Source organism: Paramisgurnus dabryanus, chromosome 19, assembly GCF_030506205.2.
Source record: "Paramisgurnus dabryanus chromosome 19, PD_genome_1.1, whole genome shotgun sequence".
Lineage (NCBI taxonomy): Eukaryota > Metazoa > Chordata > Actinopteri > Cypriniformes > Cobitidae > Paramisgurnus > Paramisgurnus dabryanus.
The window spans coordinates 26,446,206-26,463,042 of record NC_133355.1 but is presented as its reverse complement, the minus strand read 5'-3'; the positions used below and the strand labels follow the sequence as shown (position 1 = coordinate 26,463,042).

The 16,837-nt window shown below is 38.8% G+C and overlaps 1 protein-coding gene and 1 long non-coding RNA gene across 2 annotated transcripts; one reads left to right on the top strand and one right to left on the bottom strand.

Annotated features, from left to right (window-relative positions):
- Positions 1-7,734: 7,734 nt before the first annotated feature.
- LOC135772919 (uncharacterized) lies at positions 7,735-8,810 on the top strand. Its single transcript, XR_010543296.2, has 3 exons — positions 7,735-7,893; positions 8,391-8,585; positions 8,730-8,810. It is a non-coding gene; the product is annotated as an uncharacterized lncRNA (long non-coding RNA).
- Positions 8,811-11,364: 2,554 nt separating this feature from the next.
- LOC135772909 (uncharacterized) lies at positions 11,365-13,802 on the bottom strand. The gene is made up of 3 exons (XM_065282499.2): positions 13,074-13,802; positions 12,783-12,912; positions 11,365-12,643 (listed from the first exon to the last, which is right to left on the bottom strand). The coding sequence occupies exons 1-3, from the start codon at positions 13,652-13,654 to the stop codon at positions 11,888-11,890; spliced, it is 1,467 nt and encodes a 488-aa protein (XP_065138571.2). The 5' UTR covers positions 13,655-13,802; the 3' UTR covers positions 11,365-11,887.
- Between the last annotated feature and the right edge of the window lie 3,035 nt (positions 13,803-16,837).

The following is a 16,837-nucleotide window of genomic DNA, read 5'->3' as shown; positions in this document are numbered from 1 at the left end:
CCTCCCACCAGCTTCTGAACCAAGTTTTAGCTCCACTTTAGTCTTCTAAGCCTCCATCACATTCTCCAACTCTGCTTTCATTTTCTTGCCTTTGACAGTTCTACACTAAAAACAAATCGAAGTAACACAGAGTCCTTTGTGGCTTACTGTTATTAAACACCCCATGTAATGGCTTGGTGAGAGATTTTCTTTCCTCTTTTGAGGCATTTCCTATTAAAGCAGAAAATTTTGGGGTGGGGCATATGGAAGGGCTCGTTCCCCTATAGATGTGGTCTAGAAATTGCTTCTTGCTATTGCTAGTCACCACTTGATGATATTAGCAAGAGAAACTTTCTCATTTTAAAAACAAGTTTATTGGATAAAAATTGTATTTTACTCTGACAATTAGATAAGCCGTCAATATTTTTGGTTTCTTTCAACACATCAATACATTTTTATTCACACACCCACGTTTATGACTAAAGCTAAATAGAGTTCTCTGTTTTTCTCGGTGCTTTCCTTGTTTCCTCGGGGCCCCTGTGTTTAGTGCGAAACCTTGCACCATAGTGTTTTGATACAGCTCTATTGAATACCATGAATGACAAGAAAACTGAAAGTATGTGAATTAAATGTCAATCCATTCTTCTGACTGTGCTCTCCACAGTTCTTTTGTTAGCGCACTCATTCATCCATTCATTCATTCAGTCAGTCAGTGGCCTCTACTTCTAAATCGGCACAGTTCCCAAATATTGCAAACTAAGGAAATGGAAAAAATCCTGTTATTCACACTCACTTTCAATTGAAACCTATTAACAAGAGCAAATACAGGGATGTCACCACTTAAGATTTTTGTGCATAACAAACGAGATTGCACCATCAACAGTACTCGCAATGAATAATCACCTCTGTATCCCCCTGGGCTCCAGCTGTGAGTCAAACAGGAAGTGATGCATTTCCAAACAGGAATATGGCGTTCCCCCTAAATAGCTCTTTAGTGTCTCTCTCCTTCATTCATAAATCTGACAGACATAATGAGGAAGGGTTCACTCATTAATCTTTGTAGAAGATGATGGTACGAATACAGATTGAGTCATTAGAAGATACTAAGAAGAGTTACATTTCATTTGGTTTTCCCTTCTTTTACTTGAATGACAGCATGCACTTCAACTGCCATGAACTCCACAATTTTGTGCCAAAACCCAATGATCTATGTTATTCGAGAATGATTTGAGCATCTGGAAAATTTGCATGGAAATCATTTCTTTACAAGGTCTGTCACATATCTGCTGCTGTGATTATTGATCTGGAAGTATACAAGAACAGGACCCAAGAACCAGATTGCATGTACAAGAACAGGATTCTGATTAAGAACATAACAGACTTTATTGCAGTATAAGCAACATTTTCTAATGGAAGCAACATCTGTGTGTGTTGGAATGGAACAGTCGAGTGCGGACAGAGTTAAACTCCATGACCTGGGCAAAGACCCAGAACATCCTGACCCTAACTCAACCTCTCTCTTTCTTTCTCTTTCTCTCTTACACACACATGGAGACAAAGTTGGAACTGGGATATAGCGGATGTGAGTGGAGAGAAAGGAAAGCGAGGGAGCGGGGTCAGGAATGCAGCAGCATGGGAGTCTGGGAAAGGGGGAGGCGGCTTCGAAGCACTTCCTGTGTTAGGAGGGAAGAATCCATCAACTATGAGACAGGAATGAGGGTCAGTGAGATAATAAACATGCAGACATATACATACACATGCATACCATTACACGCATGAACTGCTTGAACCGCTGGGAAGACAAAGAATGCGTCATTGGAAATGGGAGGCATAAACAGACTACGGGGTCTTTACGCACAAATTCTTTTTCTTATGTACATTGTTTAAACTTATACTTGGTCTCACATACACTGGATGAATTTTAAATTTGCCCTGAGAGTATTTAGACTTAAATGCTAGTGGCCAAAAGTATGTATGGTATGTATGGTTCTGACATACATTATGCATGAGCACTATTTCCAAACATTTTTGGTTTGGTTGACCGTTTTCTTTCCCAAATCTAAACATGCAAGCCTTCTTGTCTGGTTTTAGGGGAAACCCTCTTGGCTCAGCTTCAGGAGACTGTGGGAATACCCAAAATCTCTGAACAGTCGCACCAGCATCGTCAGTGCCAATATCCTGCACATATCTGACACTCCATTCACAGTCCGCCTTGATCCAAGAAAATTGCCTTAAAAGTGCCTTCTTTGTCAATGCAGAGACGCTGACAAATCCTGGGACACATTATCATTGTATTTCCTGGAATCTCAGTGTGGAAAAAGCTTGAGAAACAGACAGAAGTGAAATCTTAATGTGAGTGGTATTTATATAACCAGCGCAATGTTAAGTTGGTTAAAGGCAACAATACATGCCTTGGTAAGGGATGATGACTAATAAAAGGTGAGGATCTGGCGCAATGCTGAGCAGTTCAAAGAATGTTCAAGACAGGAAGTGAAACTTTAATAAGGTTCTTTTTATGTGCCGAGCAAAGCACTTAACCCACGGTGGGTCCATGCAATCATGGTATTGCAGATGACTTTGCTCAAAAAGGTGTCTTTTAAATGCCCAAGTAACCAGAATCAATTGATGCATACCTCAACTCTTTACAGTGTGGTTTTACTAGAGTGGATTTATAGGTTTATATCACAGCAATTAAATCTCAATGATATTTTCAGTCCGTAATCTTCATTCCCCCTGGAGGAAAAGCAAGGACCTTCATCTGTCACAGTCTTACATGAATCAGATCTCTATCGCTGCCCACTCCCAGAGAAAATTATTGATTCAAGTTTACTGAATAAAGGCGGTTTAATTTGGTTAATGCTGTTACAAGTCATATCGAATGCGAGCTCTATTCTGGACCATTACGCAGCTTGCATGCTTGCGTGCCTGTGGACAGATGTGACCTTGCAAAAATGCCCTCGAAAACTCCACAACAGAACAGCCAAAAGAATTCCAAATATTCATTATATCGCGGTTGTAACACGATTTAATGCTTCCTGCCGGGGATGACTATTAATAGTTGTATATAAAGATATGCACATAAACTCACTACTCATACATACAGAAAGGTCACATGAGTGTCTCATGAGATGTGTTATTATACTCCAACAAGAACATTAGATATTAACACCCAAAAGCGCTCAAATAAGCTTACAAATATACTGCAACATACAGTAAAGACTTTTTTGAAAAATATTAATGTTTTCAACCTGTATGAGTTTCTTTATTATGTTAAACACAATAGAAAGGGGATATTTTGCTAAATGATGGTAAGCACACAGTTGACAGTACCATTGACTTCCATTGTATTCGTTGTTCCTACTATGGAAATCAATGGGTATCGTCAACTTTAATCAAAAGCAACTTTTGGTGCATCCAAGGGTATACATTTTTCTCAGTTTGTGTGTTTCCTATGAGTACAGCCAAGTAGCTGTATTCACAAGAAGTTGGGTTTAGGGATAGGTTTGGGGGTAGTATTACAATGAAAAACAGTGGTTCTGGCTATAGGATACAGATACAGCCAAATTCTGTGAATTTTTGTATTTAAGGTTAGGTTTGGGTGTACAGGGTTCCCACACCTTAGTTAACTTCAAATTCAAGGACCTTTCGAGGACTTTCCAGGTCCAATACCCTCAAATTCAAGGACTAAATGTGGGGACACATAAGGTTACATCATGTTACCTTTTAAGATACATTGTTACAGTTCCCTTTCGAGGGAACTCGCACTGCGTCACTGCGGTGACACTTTGGGGACGCCTCCCCAAAGGTAAGAGCGTCTGAATGTGTATCTCAAATTCAACCATACTTAACGACAAAGACAGGTTGACAAGGGAGCAAGGAAGTATATTTCTTTCTGAAATATTGCCAAAGATGGCATTACAGGGATGCAGGAATTATGGCAAGGGAGACGCAGCGTCTCATTCCCTTCTCAGGGAACAACAGTTACATACGTAACCCGAGACGTTTACATGTGTCAAACACAACTATGCAAAAAAGCATTTTGGTATGAATCAATATTCGCATACAGAAGATATAAGCATTTAAAGTGAACAGTTTAGCACGTTTGCTTAAAACGTCTAGAATTTTTATGAAATTATCCTACACTACACTACACAGGAAATAATATGGATTTTTTTTTTTTTAGATTTTTTCTTGCATAAAATAGATTCAAGCACTTTCAATGACCTGTATCTATGTATGCATGTTTTCAAAAACTTCCCAGGGTTTTGCATTTTTCCCCCAGATTCACAAACTTTCAAGGATTTCAAGGACCCGTGGGAACCCTGGGGGTAGGATTAAGATGAAAACAGCGCTTATCCCGCGAGACTTCAGAGTTTGGCCGTAGCTGTATCCCTTCTAGCCTTCAACTCGCTACCACCATTCCCGCCCATGTTTTTTGTTTCTTACTTAGATTTGAGTGAAGTAACATACCCAGTCACAAGTGAGCGTTATAAGGTGAATCATCTTTTGCGCACACGCGTCTGGTTGAGCTTCAACGTCCGGGAATGGAAACAGCCTAGACCTGTCACTGCAGTGCTGGGTCGGCACAAGCAATCATTTCACTCGCTTTCAGGTATTCCTAAATGAAATATTTAAGGAAAAGAAGACGCAAAACAGATTTACTCACACACTGCTTAAAATGTATATGTGTGCTGACGCGTGTGGCCGTAATGCCGCGTCTCAAGGCTTCAGGGTGCTAACTGACTTCATGTTTTCTTGCGCTTGAACTGACATATTTACTCAAAACTAAACATTTTGTTTTAAGTGAATGTATGGAGTGCACTACTGCTATGCTGTCTGTTTCTTATGCTAATCAGCCCTGTCCCCCACCTTTAAGATGCTGGCTATGCCCCTGTTCCATGGGATATGAACCCACAACATTTGCATTCTACATGTAGACATATGAGCAATCCTCTGTGCATGAGCACAACAACACAGACAGACTAACCACAGCTGCAGTGAATTTGAGGACACGCACACAAAATTCTCTATTTCTGCCCTTGTATCTCTCGTCTGGACGTAAGCACACGCCCGCATGTGGCGATTAGATTCAGAGACGGTGTCAGAGACCCTGAGTTTGATAAATGAGGTACATAGTCCTGAGTTCCTGTAGGGTAAACAGGATAGAATACTACAGGTTCAGCCCTCTCAGCTGGGGAATGGTCAGGGTCGTCTATAGCACACACACACACCCTCAAACAGGCATGTGTAGATGTTAAATAATGTCTGACAGACCTGTACACACTGTAATATGCCTCTTAATTAAATGAGGGAATTACTGAAGTCTGTATATTTACTGTTTCGCCTAGCTTGTATGGTTGGTGTTGAGATCTGTTTGCTTTACCTTTTACTGTTTTAGTGGGTTTCCGAATTACATCTGAGAACTTTCACAGTCTAATACACATAGACATACAGAGAGACAGATATGCATTTGTAATATATGCTTTACATAGAGCAGCTGTAGCTATCTCCGGCTTGTCATCTGCTATGTTTGCACAGCCAGCGTGAAACATTGTTTTCCAGCTGTGCACGACTCCCAAAATCTCAAACACAACTGCTTTCTGCTACACATTGGGACAGTAGCGTGTGTGTTTTATGTGTTTGTGTAAAACAATAAATATAATTCCAGTGTGTTGTCTACTGTTTATAAAGAGAATTGCAAACATATGTGTGTGTACGCATGCTTGTGTGTGATATAAAGAGTTAGGGGACAGATGGGTGGGGTGCAGCTGTCCAGACTGGTCAATGCAAGACATGTAATGAACCTGCAGATAAAAAAACTCGGTTTCTATTGTCGTGGGATCAACCATCTGAAACATGCAGCTGTCTTAACCAGTGTCTCCTTAGCACGACCACAGTCATTCTGTGTGCATGAGTTTCCTCTTAGCACAACACCACCCAACTTCACCACCCATTCCTCGGCTACACAAACAGCCAAAATTATCTGTGAAGTTCATGTTAAAACCACGACAACACACATAAACATATCACAGTAACCGCTGAAACAGAATATGTGTAAATGCATGTGTGTGTCTCTGTGTGTTTGTGTGTGCGCGCTTTTGGCAAAACGAGTGATTAGTTTACAGTGGCTGGAGCTCAGAGAAGAAGGTCATCCATCATTCCCCAGACAAAAGTGTCAAGTACACTGCACGAGAGAGAGAGAGAGAGAGAGAGAGAGGATTATGAAACATAAGGGCAGACAGATGGAAATTTGAATGATGGATGAGAGAGGATGAGAGAAATTGAGAGAGGACGAGATATTCCTGAGTTAGCTAAGAAATACATATGAATTAGCCAAGAGTAGATGAGCATCAGAGAGAGAGAGAGAGAGAGAGAGAGAGAGAGAGAGAGAGAGAGCACAATAGACTCAACTTGGCCACAGAGGATATAAGTGAGAGAGGATAATGATGTTAACCTGGGGTGAGGTACAGGGAAAATGGAAAGAGGTAAGAAGATAAGAATTGGGTGTTTCTTCAACTGCAGACACTTTTTATGTTCTATTGGCTGATTTGTATCACATCTTAGTAATTTTTATCCATGCCTTTATTATTATTATTATTAATATTATTACATTTTTTATACAATACTTAACTTTAAACCAAAAAACAGATTACTTGCTTTAAGGCAGCGTTCGCTTAAACACAATATTTGCAGAAGTATATTGCACAACTAACCAAACAGACAAAACTATTATAATTATAACTTTACATTTTAATTTGGCTTTTTTTTAAAGAGCACCTATTTCATTGCTAAAAAACAAAGTTATTTTGTGTATTTGTCATAATACAATGTGTCTGCGTGGTTATGGTTAAAACCACATTATTTTCCACGTACTGTACATTTTTTTAGCTCCAGATATCCCTGTCTTCCTATTCCACACAGATTTTGTACAAAACTGTCCATGATTGTCCAACTAACCAGTACGTTGTGATTGGCCTGAATACCGCTGACGTCACCCGGAAATGTGACGCTCCTTACCATGTTTGAAAGATTTGGTTACAACGCAATGCTAACAGGAGTTAACTTACGCTCTGTGAGTCCGAAGCGGGAAGAATTATGATAATGTCGGTCTTTACTACATCACCAATCCCAGGAAGTAAACTGTTGCCTACAATACGTGTGTTTGTTGTAGTTCAAGAAAAGAGATTTACATTAGAGACGATAACTCGCGTCATCGTTTATTGTGGAGTTTGTACCTTTAGCATATTGTTAACATGTACTAATACACACTTACATGCCAAAGGAAATGTAAAATCCTGATTCGTACCATAATAATATCTTAATTATGCATTGAATTTCTGAACATGCAGTGTACCTCAAACTTTCTAAACTAATAGCGCATATCATAAGTCATAACACAAATAATAGTGCAGATAAATGTTGGATAAAACCTGTCCATAGTAATTTAATTTTACAGGTTGACTGCTGTTTACGTGCCTGCTCACCAATACCTATGAGGATAAAGGTTGGTAGCTCACATACAAAAGATTATCGTTTTATGTCACAATGTTACCATGAATCAAGGTTACAATAGTTTTGCATTTTACATGCATGTCATGACTCACCGCTGACCTTACACACTGAGTTGCATTACATGAGAGCAACCAGCATGACAGGCAGCCAATAGACTCTATGCACGGTCACTTCCGCGTTTTGTCTCAGTTGTACTGTAGCTTCCGGCGCAGCGCTTATTACATACTGTTTTAGTAAGCGCTGTCAGCAGCATGTCATTTTACACTCGCTGCTTGCAAGAGCTTCCCCGGATTACGGTGAACGACGTCAACCGAATTGTGAGGTTGGCATCTGTCACTCCTTCCAGTAAAAAGGAGAAAGGATTTAAATTGTACATTTCGAGTTACATCGACAACTTTGAGGGTAAGTATTCACAAGCGTACAAACTAGCTAACGTTAGGTAACCTTACGCTTCGTTTGCAAACATTCTTACTTTTAGAGTCAGAGTTGTGTTTTCTTCCTATTTTACCTTTTCAGATTGTCTGTTTTTATATTTTTGCAAGTGGTGTTATCATGTTAATACACTGTAACTGTCACTTTGTGCATTTTTCAGTTTCTAATAAGGATCAGGTAACAGGAGAGATAAGTGTGAAGGCGTCTTGTTTCAGATCTATGAGGAAGACAGAGAAGCCACATAGTCTGAGAGTAGGCAGACAAACATAGACATGAATGATGACATGTTGTTCATATTTTAAGTTTATTGTCTTATTAAATTTATAACAGTTTCTTTTGTACATGTATGCAAGTATCTTCAGTAAATGTTTAGCACTTTAAAAGCAAAATAACTCATTGTTTATGCAAATGCTCGATAATTTGGGGTCTTATTATTGACATTTTGTCATTTGTGTCATTGTCTATAGATTGTGTTAAAGGACTCCAGCCCTGTCATATTGTCCCAGTGCAGCTGTTCTTGTGTTGCTGGCACTGCACTGTGTAATCACATAGTTGCACTACTGTACCAGGCAGCACATTTCTCTCAGCTTGGCATCAGTGCAGTTCCTCCAGTGAGCAGCTGTACTGAAACGGAGCAGAGCTGGCACAAACCAAGAACAATGGTAAGTTATTACAATTATTAAAATAAGCATTGCTTCCCTGTATCCTTAACTTTGTCTAATTAGTGAGATGACCAAGACATATATTGCTTGTTTCATGGTACATATCTGGCACATTCATCCTAAAATTATCATTGGTATTCCTAGGGAGTCCGGCCAGGTCCTGTCACTGGGATGGTGGTTTTATCTGCAAGACCTAAAGAGAGGAAACTTGCTGCTGGTCTAAGGTGGATACTGCAATCAACTATAAATGTAACCTGATAGTGTAATATGCAAATTTTTACGGTTTAAACAAATGGATAGTTAAAAAATTATGGCATTTATATACCCTTATGTAATTCCGGACCCATATGATTTTATTCTGGGACATACAGAAAGACATCTTCGCAGGTGAAAAAGTGTACTTCCATAATGTACTTGGTCTTTTTTTTTTACGAAATGTACTAAAATTTCTTCTTTAGTACCTCCTATGATAAACTTGACAACATCTCAGTGTACTCAACTGTGAAATTTTTTAGACATCAAGAATATGAATTAAAACACACCTTTAAGATACTATCTCTCAAAACCTAAAGTAAACTCAAACCCTACTTTAGACAAAAATGGGTTTAAGTTTCCTACAATTGGCAACTACATACATTTCAGTTCATATTCATGGTCTCTCAAAGCAGAATACACAGTTGAATACACTTAGATGTTCTTAAGATTATCCATACTATAAAGTTAGTGGTGACTAAGCATAACGTTTTTCTGTAAAAAAAAAAAAGTATCTTACATGCCTAGAATGAAAAAATGATGACAAACAAACCTTTTAACTGGCAATGAGAAATAGTTTAAAGGTAAAATATTTATTTTTGTTTCAGGAGTACCTTGTATAAAGGAGTTGCTGGTGAGCTGCCTGACCTCTCAGTCCTGCAAGTGGGAGAGGAGTATAAGGATTTTGCCAGCACTACAGCCCCTTTAGTCACCACAATTGGGATGTGTAATGATGATTCTTTCGTGGATTCTGCCTTTGGTAAAGTTCAGGTTGGGAGTGTTCTGTCATACCAACAGCCAGCAGCAACAACCCGGAACATCACGCCCCATAAAGATGCCCCAGCACCACCACATCTGCCACTAGATGATTACAGCCTTGACTCGTCTGTGTGCTTGTTTGTGTATAGCAAACATGAACTGCTACACATGGAGTCACTGGCTGTAACTCTGGAAATGTCTCACAAAATTGAGGATGCCACCAAAGACCAGAGTGCATCACTGGATTGGCACTCAGTACGAAAGCCGCGAGTAACATCGTCTCGTTTTAGGGAGGTCTGTCATGTGCGTGGCCAGAGCTCAGCTGAACACTTGGCTGAAAGGATCCAGAGAGGAACTCGCCAAACAGCGGACATGAAAAGAGGTCTTGAAATGGAATCTGCTGTGGTAGAGGAATACTGTCTGGTGTGTGGAGTGAACTTTTATCCTTGTGGATTCTTAATTCACCCAGACGCACCCTGGCTTGGCAGCTCTCCTGACGGCATTGTTTTTGACCCCACTGAACAGCAAGTTTTTGGCCTTTTGGAAATAAAGTGCCCAAATGTAAAAAGTTACGTTGACTGCCCTTACCTGAAGTTGCAAAATGGCACACCACAGTTAAAAGAACAGCATGCTTATTACTGGCAAGTTCAGGGTCAAATGCTGATTTCAGGACTGGAGTGGTGTGATTTTGTTGTGTATGCGCAGGATGACATGATGATCCAGCGCATCTACAAAGACAGCAGAATGTTTAAAACCATTCGTGAGAGGGCTGACCATTTCTTTTTTTATTTCTATCTGCCAAAATCTCTGAAAATGTAAAAAAAGCAGACTGTTTTATACTGTAAGAAAGTTATTTATTACAAAAATGTAGTACCAGAGTTAGATTAGTGGTGCACATTAAAGGGATAGTTCATCCAAAAATGAAATTCTGTCATTTGCATAGTTTAGTAAAAATCTTTAGAATGAGTAAATGTCTTTGTTCTGATGAATACAAAGGAAGACATTTTGAGAAATGTTTGTAAACAAACTGTTCGTGGACCCAATTTACTTCCATAGTATTTTTTCCTACTATTGAAGTAAATGAGGTCCACGAATGGTTTGGTTCCCAACATTTCCCAAAATAGCTTCATATGTGTTCATCAGAACCAAGAAATGTATATAGTTTTGTAACATGAGAATGAGTAAATGACAGAATTTTCATTTTTGGGTGAACTATACCTTTACAAGTTGTATCAAAGTTATTTATTTTTCATGTTTACAGAAACACTGTATCAGTTATTTACATGTTTACAGAAACTGTATCAATGTTATTTACATGTTTACATTAGTGGTGCACTTTACAAGCTTTATGAAAGTTATTTATATTTTCATGTTTACAGAAACACTGTCTCAGTTATTTACATGTTTACATTAGTGGTGCACAGCTGTATCAAAGTTATTTATATTTACATGTTGAAAGAAACTGTATCAAAGTTATTTTCATGTTTACATTAGTGGTGCACAGCTGTATCAAAGTTATTTACATGTTTACATAACTTTGATACAGCTGTGCGCCACTAATGTAAACATGTAAATAACTTTGATACAGTTTCTGTAAACATGTAAATATAAATAACTTTGATACAGCTGTGCACCACTAATGTAAACATGTAAATAACTGAGACCGTGTTTCTGTAAACATGAAAATATAAATAATTTTCAAAAAGCTTGTAAAGCGCACCACTAATTTACATGTTTACATTAGTGGTGTGCTTTACAAGCTTTATGAAAGTTATTTATATTTTCATGTTTACAGAAACACGGTCTCAGTTATTTACATGTTTACATTAGTGGTGCACAGCTGTATCAAAGTTATTTATATTTACATGTTTACAGAAACTGTATCAAAGTTATTTACATGTTTACATTAGTGGTGCACAGCTGTATCAAAGTTATTTATATTTACATGTTTACAGAAACTGTATCAAAGTTATTTACATGTTTACATTAGTGGCGCACAGCTGTATCTAAGTTATTTACATGCATTAGTGGTGCACTTTACAAGCTTTTTGAAAGTTGTTTATATTTTCATCTTTACAGAAACACTGTATCAGTTATTTACATGTTTACATTAGTGGTGTACATTAAAACTGCATCAAAATTACTTATTTACATTGCTGCATTACAGTTTTTACATTAGCATTGTGAAAGAAATGCTTCTGTTACTCGATTACAAAAACATACATAGCAAATACATTTAATTTACATAGGATTCTCTGCCAATCAAAATTTATCCATCCCATACAAAGTCTTTAATCCGTTGCCCATGCTTTTACCAAGGGCCCATTCTGGTAATTGACAAGAAGGCAAGCAACAGTGTACAGCTGGTTTATGCTTCCTGTGATTGAAAGAGGGATGACAGTATCAAATAGTTTGTGTTGCTTCACCCTGCGGATGAGACGCTCGACGTGGACCCTCAGACGAGCAATGGACTGCGTCTTCCTTACCTCATCAGCCGACATCTGTTCCCTTTTTGACAGGAAAGCAGGTCTGTAGACTTTGCATGGCACACAGTCATCCACCAGAAAACCTTTATCGACCATAATAGCCATATTAGGTTTCAGTAGAGGCACAATTCCAGACTGCTTCAAAAGCTCCTTGTCGCTGACAGATCCTGCATACAGGGATGAAATAAAAGTAACTGCACCGTGTGGTGCCATGCCAATTAACCCCTTGAAGGTGCAGTGGGATTTATAAGAGGAGAAGACTTCACTCTGAAGCAACAGGGAGGATGGTGTTTGACACCGGAGCTCTGTGCAGTCAATGATTACTTGCGTATCTGGGTAATCCTGGAACTCCTTTGGCATGTGAGCCTTGACCATCTCCTCAGACATCCAGATGCGCACTGATCCAAGGAGGGTATAAAGAAAATTGGCCCAGGTTGTAATAATACGACTCACGGTGGACTGGTGAATATTAAATCTTTGAGCCAGATCCCTCTGTGTTAGACCAAGGGACAGATGCACCATAAAGAGAAAAAACTCATCTATGGGCGGTAGGGAGTGACCCTGTTAAAATAAAATGTAAAAAACAGTTTACGTACATAAAAAGTACTACATTTGTGTTCCTTACCCCTCCCCACACATAATATATATCAATAATGTAAATAAATGATATGAAGAAATAAAAAAATATATATATATTTACAGATGCATTGCCTGTTGCTCCAACTTCACCGCTTTTTGTAGCTCCTTTTGCCCTTGTCACACGAACCATTCTGTTGGTTGCAGGCTCAATGAGTCTCCAGAACGCCATGAGATGACTGTAGGTCATAAACCTAGATAAAACGTTGGACATATTTGTGATAATATACATTTAAGGTAATGTATGCCCAACAGTTTAAGCTAACTTTCATACCGAAATGTAAAAATAACAACATGTCTTAATATGTCATCTTATAATAATGATATTAAAGCATCTGGTAATTTCCTCTCTTACCTAGTAAAGAACCGTATGTCATCGTCAGATGCAGCAAAACGCCCCAAGCAAAAACTGTGATGGACAGACAGCTCTTCCACTTGCTTCTTCAAGCGCTCCACCTCCTTTTGGAGTTCTTCAGTTCGATCTAAAGAAAGATCGACTGCCGCCGGAACGGGAGATGAACAGTAATCATGTTCTGGTTGCTGGAATTCCATAGGCAGTGGATCTTCGTTCTGTGGAGGGGAAACTTCTCTTCTTTGCCATACCCCAGTGCGCCTTGGTGTTGAAGTTGCGAAGTTGTTCCACTCGAACAAAGTGGGAACAGCCCCCTTCTTTAGAAGCCGGCGTCCCGTGGGAGTTGACGGCTCAATCAAATCGTCACTCTTGAAGTGTCGACTGCAGACTCTTGAATTCGGAGTGATGATATAATCGGCACGACGAATAGAATGAATCCATTTTTTTCGTATTTCCATGTCCAAAGGGAACGTGTGGAAACTAATCACCGAATTACACCTTGAGGATATGTCACATAATGGGACACAGCAATACTGAGACGTCGCACCTTCCCGCCGAAGACACTTAAAGCGTGTTGAACTCATAACTAAAATGTTGTAAAAATATAACAAACTAAAACTATTATGTAACTAAGGTTGATAATACGTATAATATTAGAAATCGCAATCGCTAGTTAGTTGAAAATGACAAAAAGACCACACTACCACCACGTCTTGCTATCGGATAATGCTAGACCGGAAGCCAGCGTAAAACTGAGATTTTGGCGGAAATACGTAGGCAGTAAGGCGTGCATAGAGTGTATAAAAATTGTTTTCCAGCCAAGAGAAATTTTTATTTATTCCTTCCTGTCCAATCATCTTTTAGTGCGATTAGTCATCTATACTTCATTGCCAGTCGGAGACGCATAGCCCTGTTGCATAAAAATGTAATATTAAATAATGAAATATATTACATATTTTACAAATTAATTATCTTTCCTTGCCACAAATACCAAAAATAAACACACAAATCATACCTGAGGTGGCAATGCCCCCTTTTGCCCCTTTGTGGTGCCAGGCCTGGGTTTAGAGGTGGATTATGATTAATGCTTTTTTCTATTGTGTGTTTTTACGACATGTTTTGTCCTGTTTGATTTCATACAAATTAGACACCTTATAAAACACTTCCAGATTTCCATGAGGTCAAGCAGATTATTTGTGTACAAATAGATAAGTCAATTTCACGCAATAAATATCTAACTATTACAATAAATAATAGTTAATGTTTCTTTTTGTATGTTTTATTTGCAAATAAGCCAATTTTGCCAAGCCATAATTAAAGGCGGGGTGCATGATTTATATATATATATATATATATATATATATATATTTCAAAATACGTTTTGCCATACATCATGTGCAGTGTATATGAAGAGTTTCGTTGCAAAACGAGATAACTCCGTTTTTTATTTTTCAGAAATCTCGTTTTTTGATTGTGCATTCCAATTAATTGTTTTGATTTAAACCTTCATAACTTAAAAAATACAGCTAAGTAGAACCATAAAACAAAATAATAACATAATAATAAGAAACATGTTTTGACAAAAATGTTAAAAACGGAGTTATCTCGTTTTGCAACGAAACTCTTCATATGTCCTGTTAGAACTTAAACATATTAGCGCTAATCTAAAAGTGTAAGTTAAAGGAGTATGCATATAGCCAAAGTTCCCAGTTATTTTCAAATGTTTTGCCCCGTAATACAAGAAGCAATGGCCGGGCCGTCTAGCAGCGGGTGGTCGGATGGAGGGGGCATTAAAGTGCTTGTCCTGCCAACCCAACCCTCCATCACAGCTGTCCCGCCTGCCGTCATGCCACCCTCAGAGGAGACAGAAAAAAGAAAAGAGGGCAAAACAAGAAAACAAAAAGAACAAAAGTGGCAGAAACATTACGCTCTCGACAATCATTGTCCGTATCACAGGGGGCAAGACACTGGAGAAACAACAGAGGCTAATCTTTCCAAGCATATGGACGCTAGCAGGACAGACAGAGGGACACAGTTACAATAAAAGACAGGCAAGAGAGAGAGAGAGAGAAAACAACAGACAGATTCAAATCTGGGCAGCTGGTCAGTGAATATGTTTACTCAGACACAAAATGGGCTTTTAGGGCGACGACAATAGGGCGAGCGTCTGCCATTAAACACTCTGGGATAATCTGTATTGACTGAGCACAGGCAGAGAAACCTAGCTGAGTGGCACAAGGCGCTTATATGCTTAATGGGTGATCTTGTTACATACACTCAAAAAGCAGGAAGGCTGATTGCCAGGGGTAGTGAAGGAGCAAGACTTTGATGTGACCCTAATCACCCATGTCAAATACAGCATGCAGGCATTACTGTCATTATACTGCTCAGATTTTGGGACGGGGATTTCAACAAACCGTAAATGCTCTTCTGTACATAATTCGTCATACACTATTACATTAAAGATGAAATTGTGAAGCTTGTTAAATGTAATGCAGCTATTTATTTTCCAAAACTACACATTTATACTTAAGGAGTGCATATTAGTACCTCAAAGCTTTATATTGGTACCTGTACTTAAATAGTTTTTTACTGTCCCAGTGACAACTTTTGCACCATTTTTCCTGAGAGTGTTCATAACCAGGCATTTACATTTACGTATTTGGCCCAAAGCAACTTTAGAGCTATAGAGAAGAGAAGCAATCACCCAGAATAGCCTAGCAACCACATAGCAACGGGATAAAAACACTTAGCAACCAACCCTATTTCTGCATTGCAGTTGCAGGTTTTTTGCTAATGTGTATTCTGCAATTGTTGCGTATAACTAAATCTTATTTTTAAGTCTTGATGGAGATAGAAGAATTGCATTTCTGAAAAACATCTATTTTACGCCCATGTCCCGTTATCAGATTCATCCACTGTACCACAATCACTTCTATCGCTCAGATTTTTGACTCAAGTGTCTCTTGACTCTTCCTCTCAAAGGCTGATTTACATGCATCTGAAAAAACAAACGCACAAACACACACATGCCCGCCGTGACTGGCTGTTGTTTGTCCGTTGTCACTGGTTGTTTGTCGATTTACCCCTTTAGTTTTAGCAAACCAAAGCCCCATCTGCTGGATCATCAACACGCTCGAGTGTTTTAATTCACATCTTCAAATGCCATCTGCCCAACACCCTCTTACCCGAAACACACACACAACCACACACACACATCCTAAATATGATCCCACCCCAGCGAGCATCACCTGTTTCCTCTGTTTAGGTTTGGATACTTGTTACACTCTAACATCTGTCACTCTTTAAACTGCGGCTCGCAGCGCAGCGCTCTGACGTCAAACCGTCCAGCATGGAGGAAAAACTTCAGCAGATCAAACTTCCTGGCTGAATTAACAGTGTAAATGTGCATATATTCTTATAACCACAGAAACTATATACAGTATTTTTATATATTTACCCGAAATGTCTATCCAAATGACTTTTCATTCCATACTTATTAAAAGTAACTGCGTTTCCATTTCAGATATACACAAAACTTTAGCGTAATTTTTTTTTATGTCGACAAAAGACTATTGCGAAATGACTGCGTTTCCATTAACCAATGATATGTGACCAAAACATAGTTTTTCCTCTTGCAATAAGTCATTCCAAACATCACGTCGACTGAGACCAAAGGAGACGTAAGAGTATTATCCAAACATTAATGCCAAGGAAAGCCTGTTATACTTAGAAGCGGCAATGTATAGGTGTTTCTTGAGGTAATA

What these genes read in the sequence shown, in the direction of transcription:
- LOC135772909 (XM_065282499.2), bottom strand. Translation starts at nt 13,654, where the DNA reads ATGAGTTCAACACGCTTTAAGTGTCTTCGGCGGGAAGGTGCGACGTCT. An exon ending in GACATACGGTTCTTTACTAG is followed by an intron (nt 12,913 to 13,073) that starts GTAAGAGAGGAA and finishes CGTTTTATCTAG; the next exon opens with GTTTATGACCTACAGTCATC. An exon ending in GAGCAACAGGCAATGCATCT is followed by an intron (nt 12,644 to 12,782) that starts GTAAATATATAT and finishes TTATTTTAACAG; the next exon opens with GGTCACTCCCTACCGCCCAT.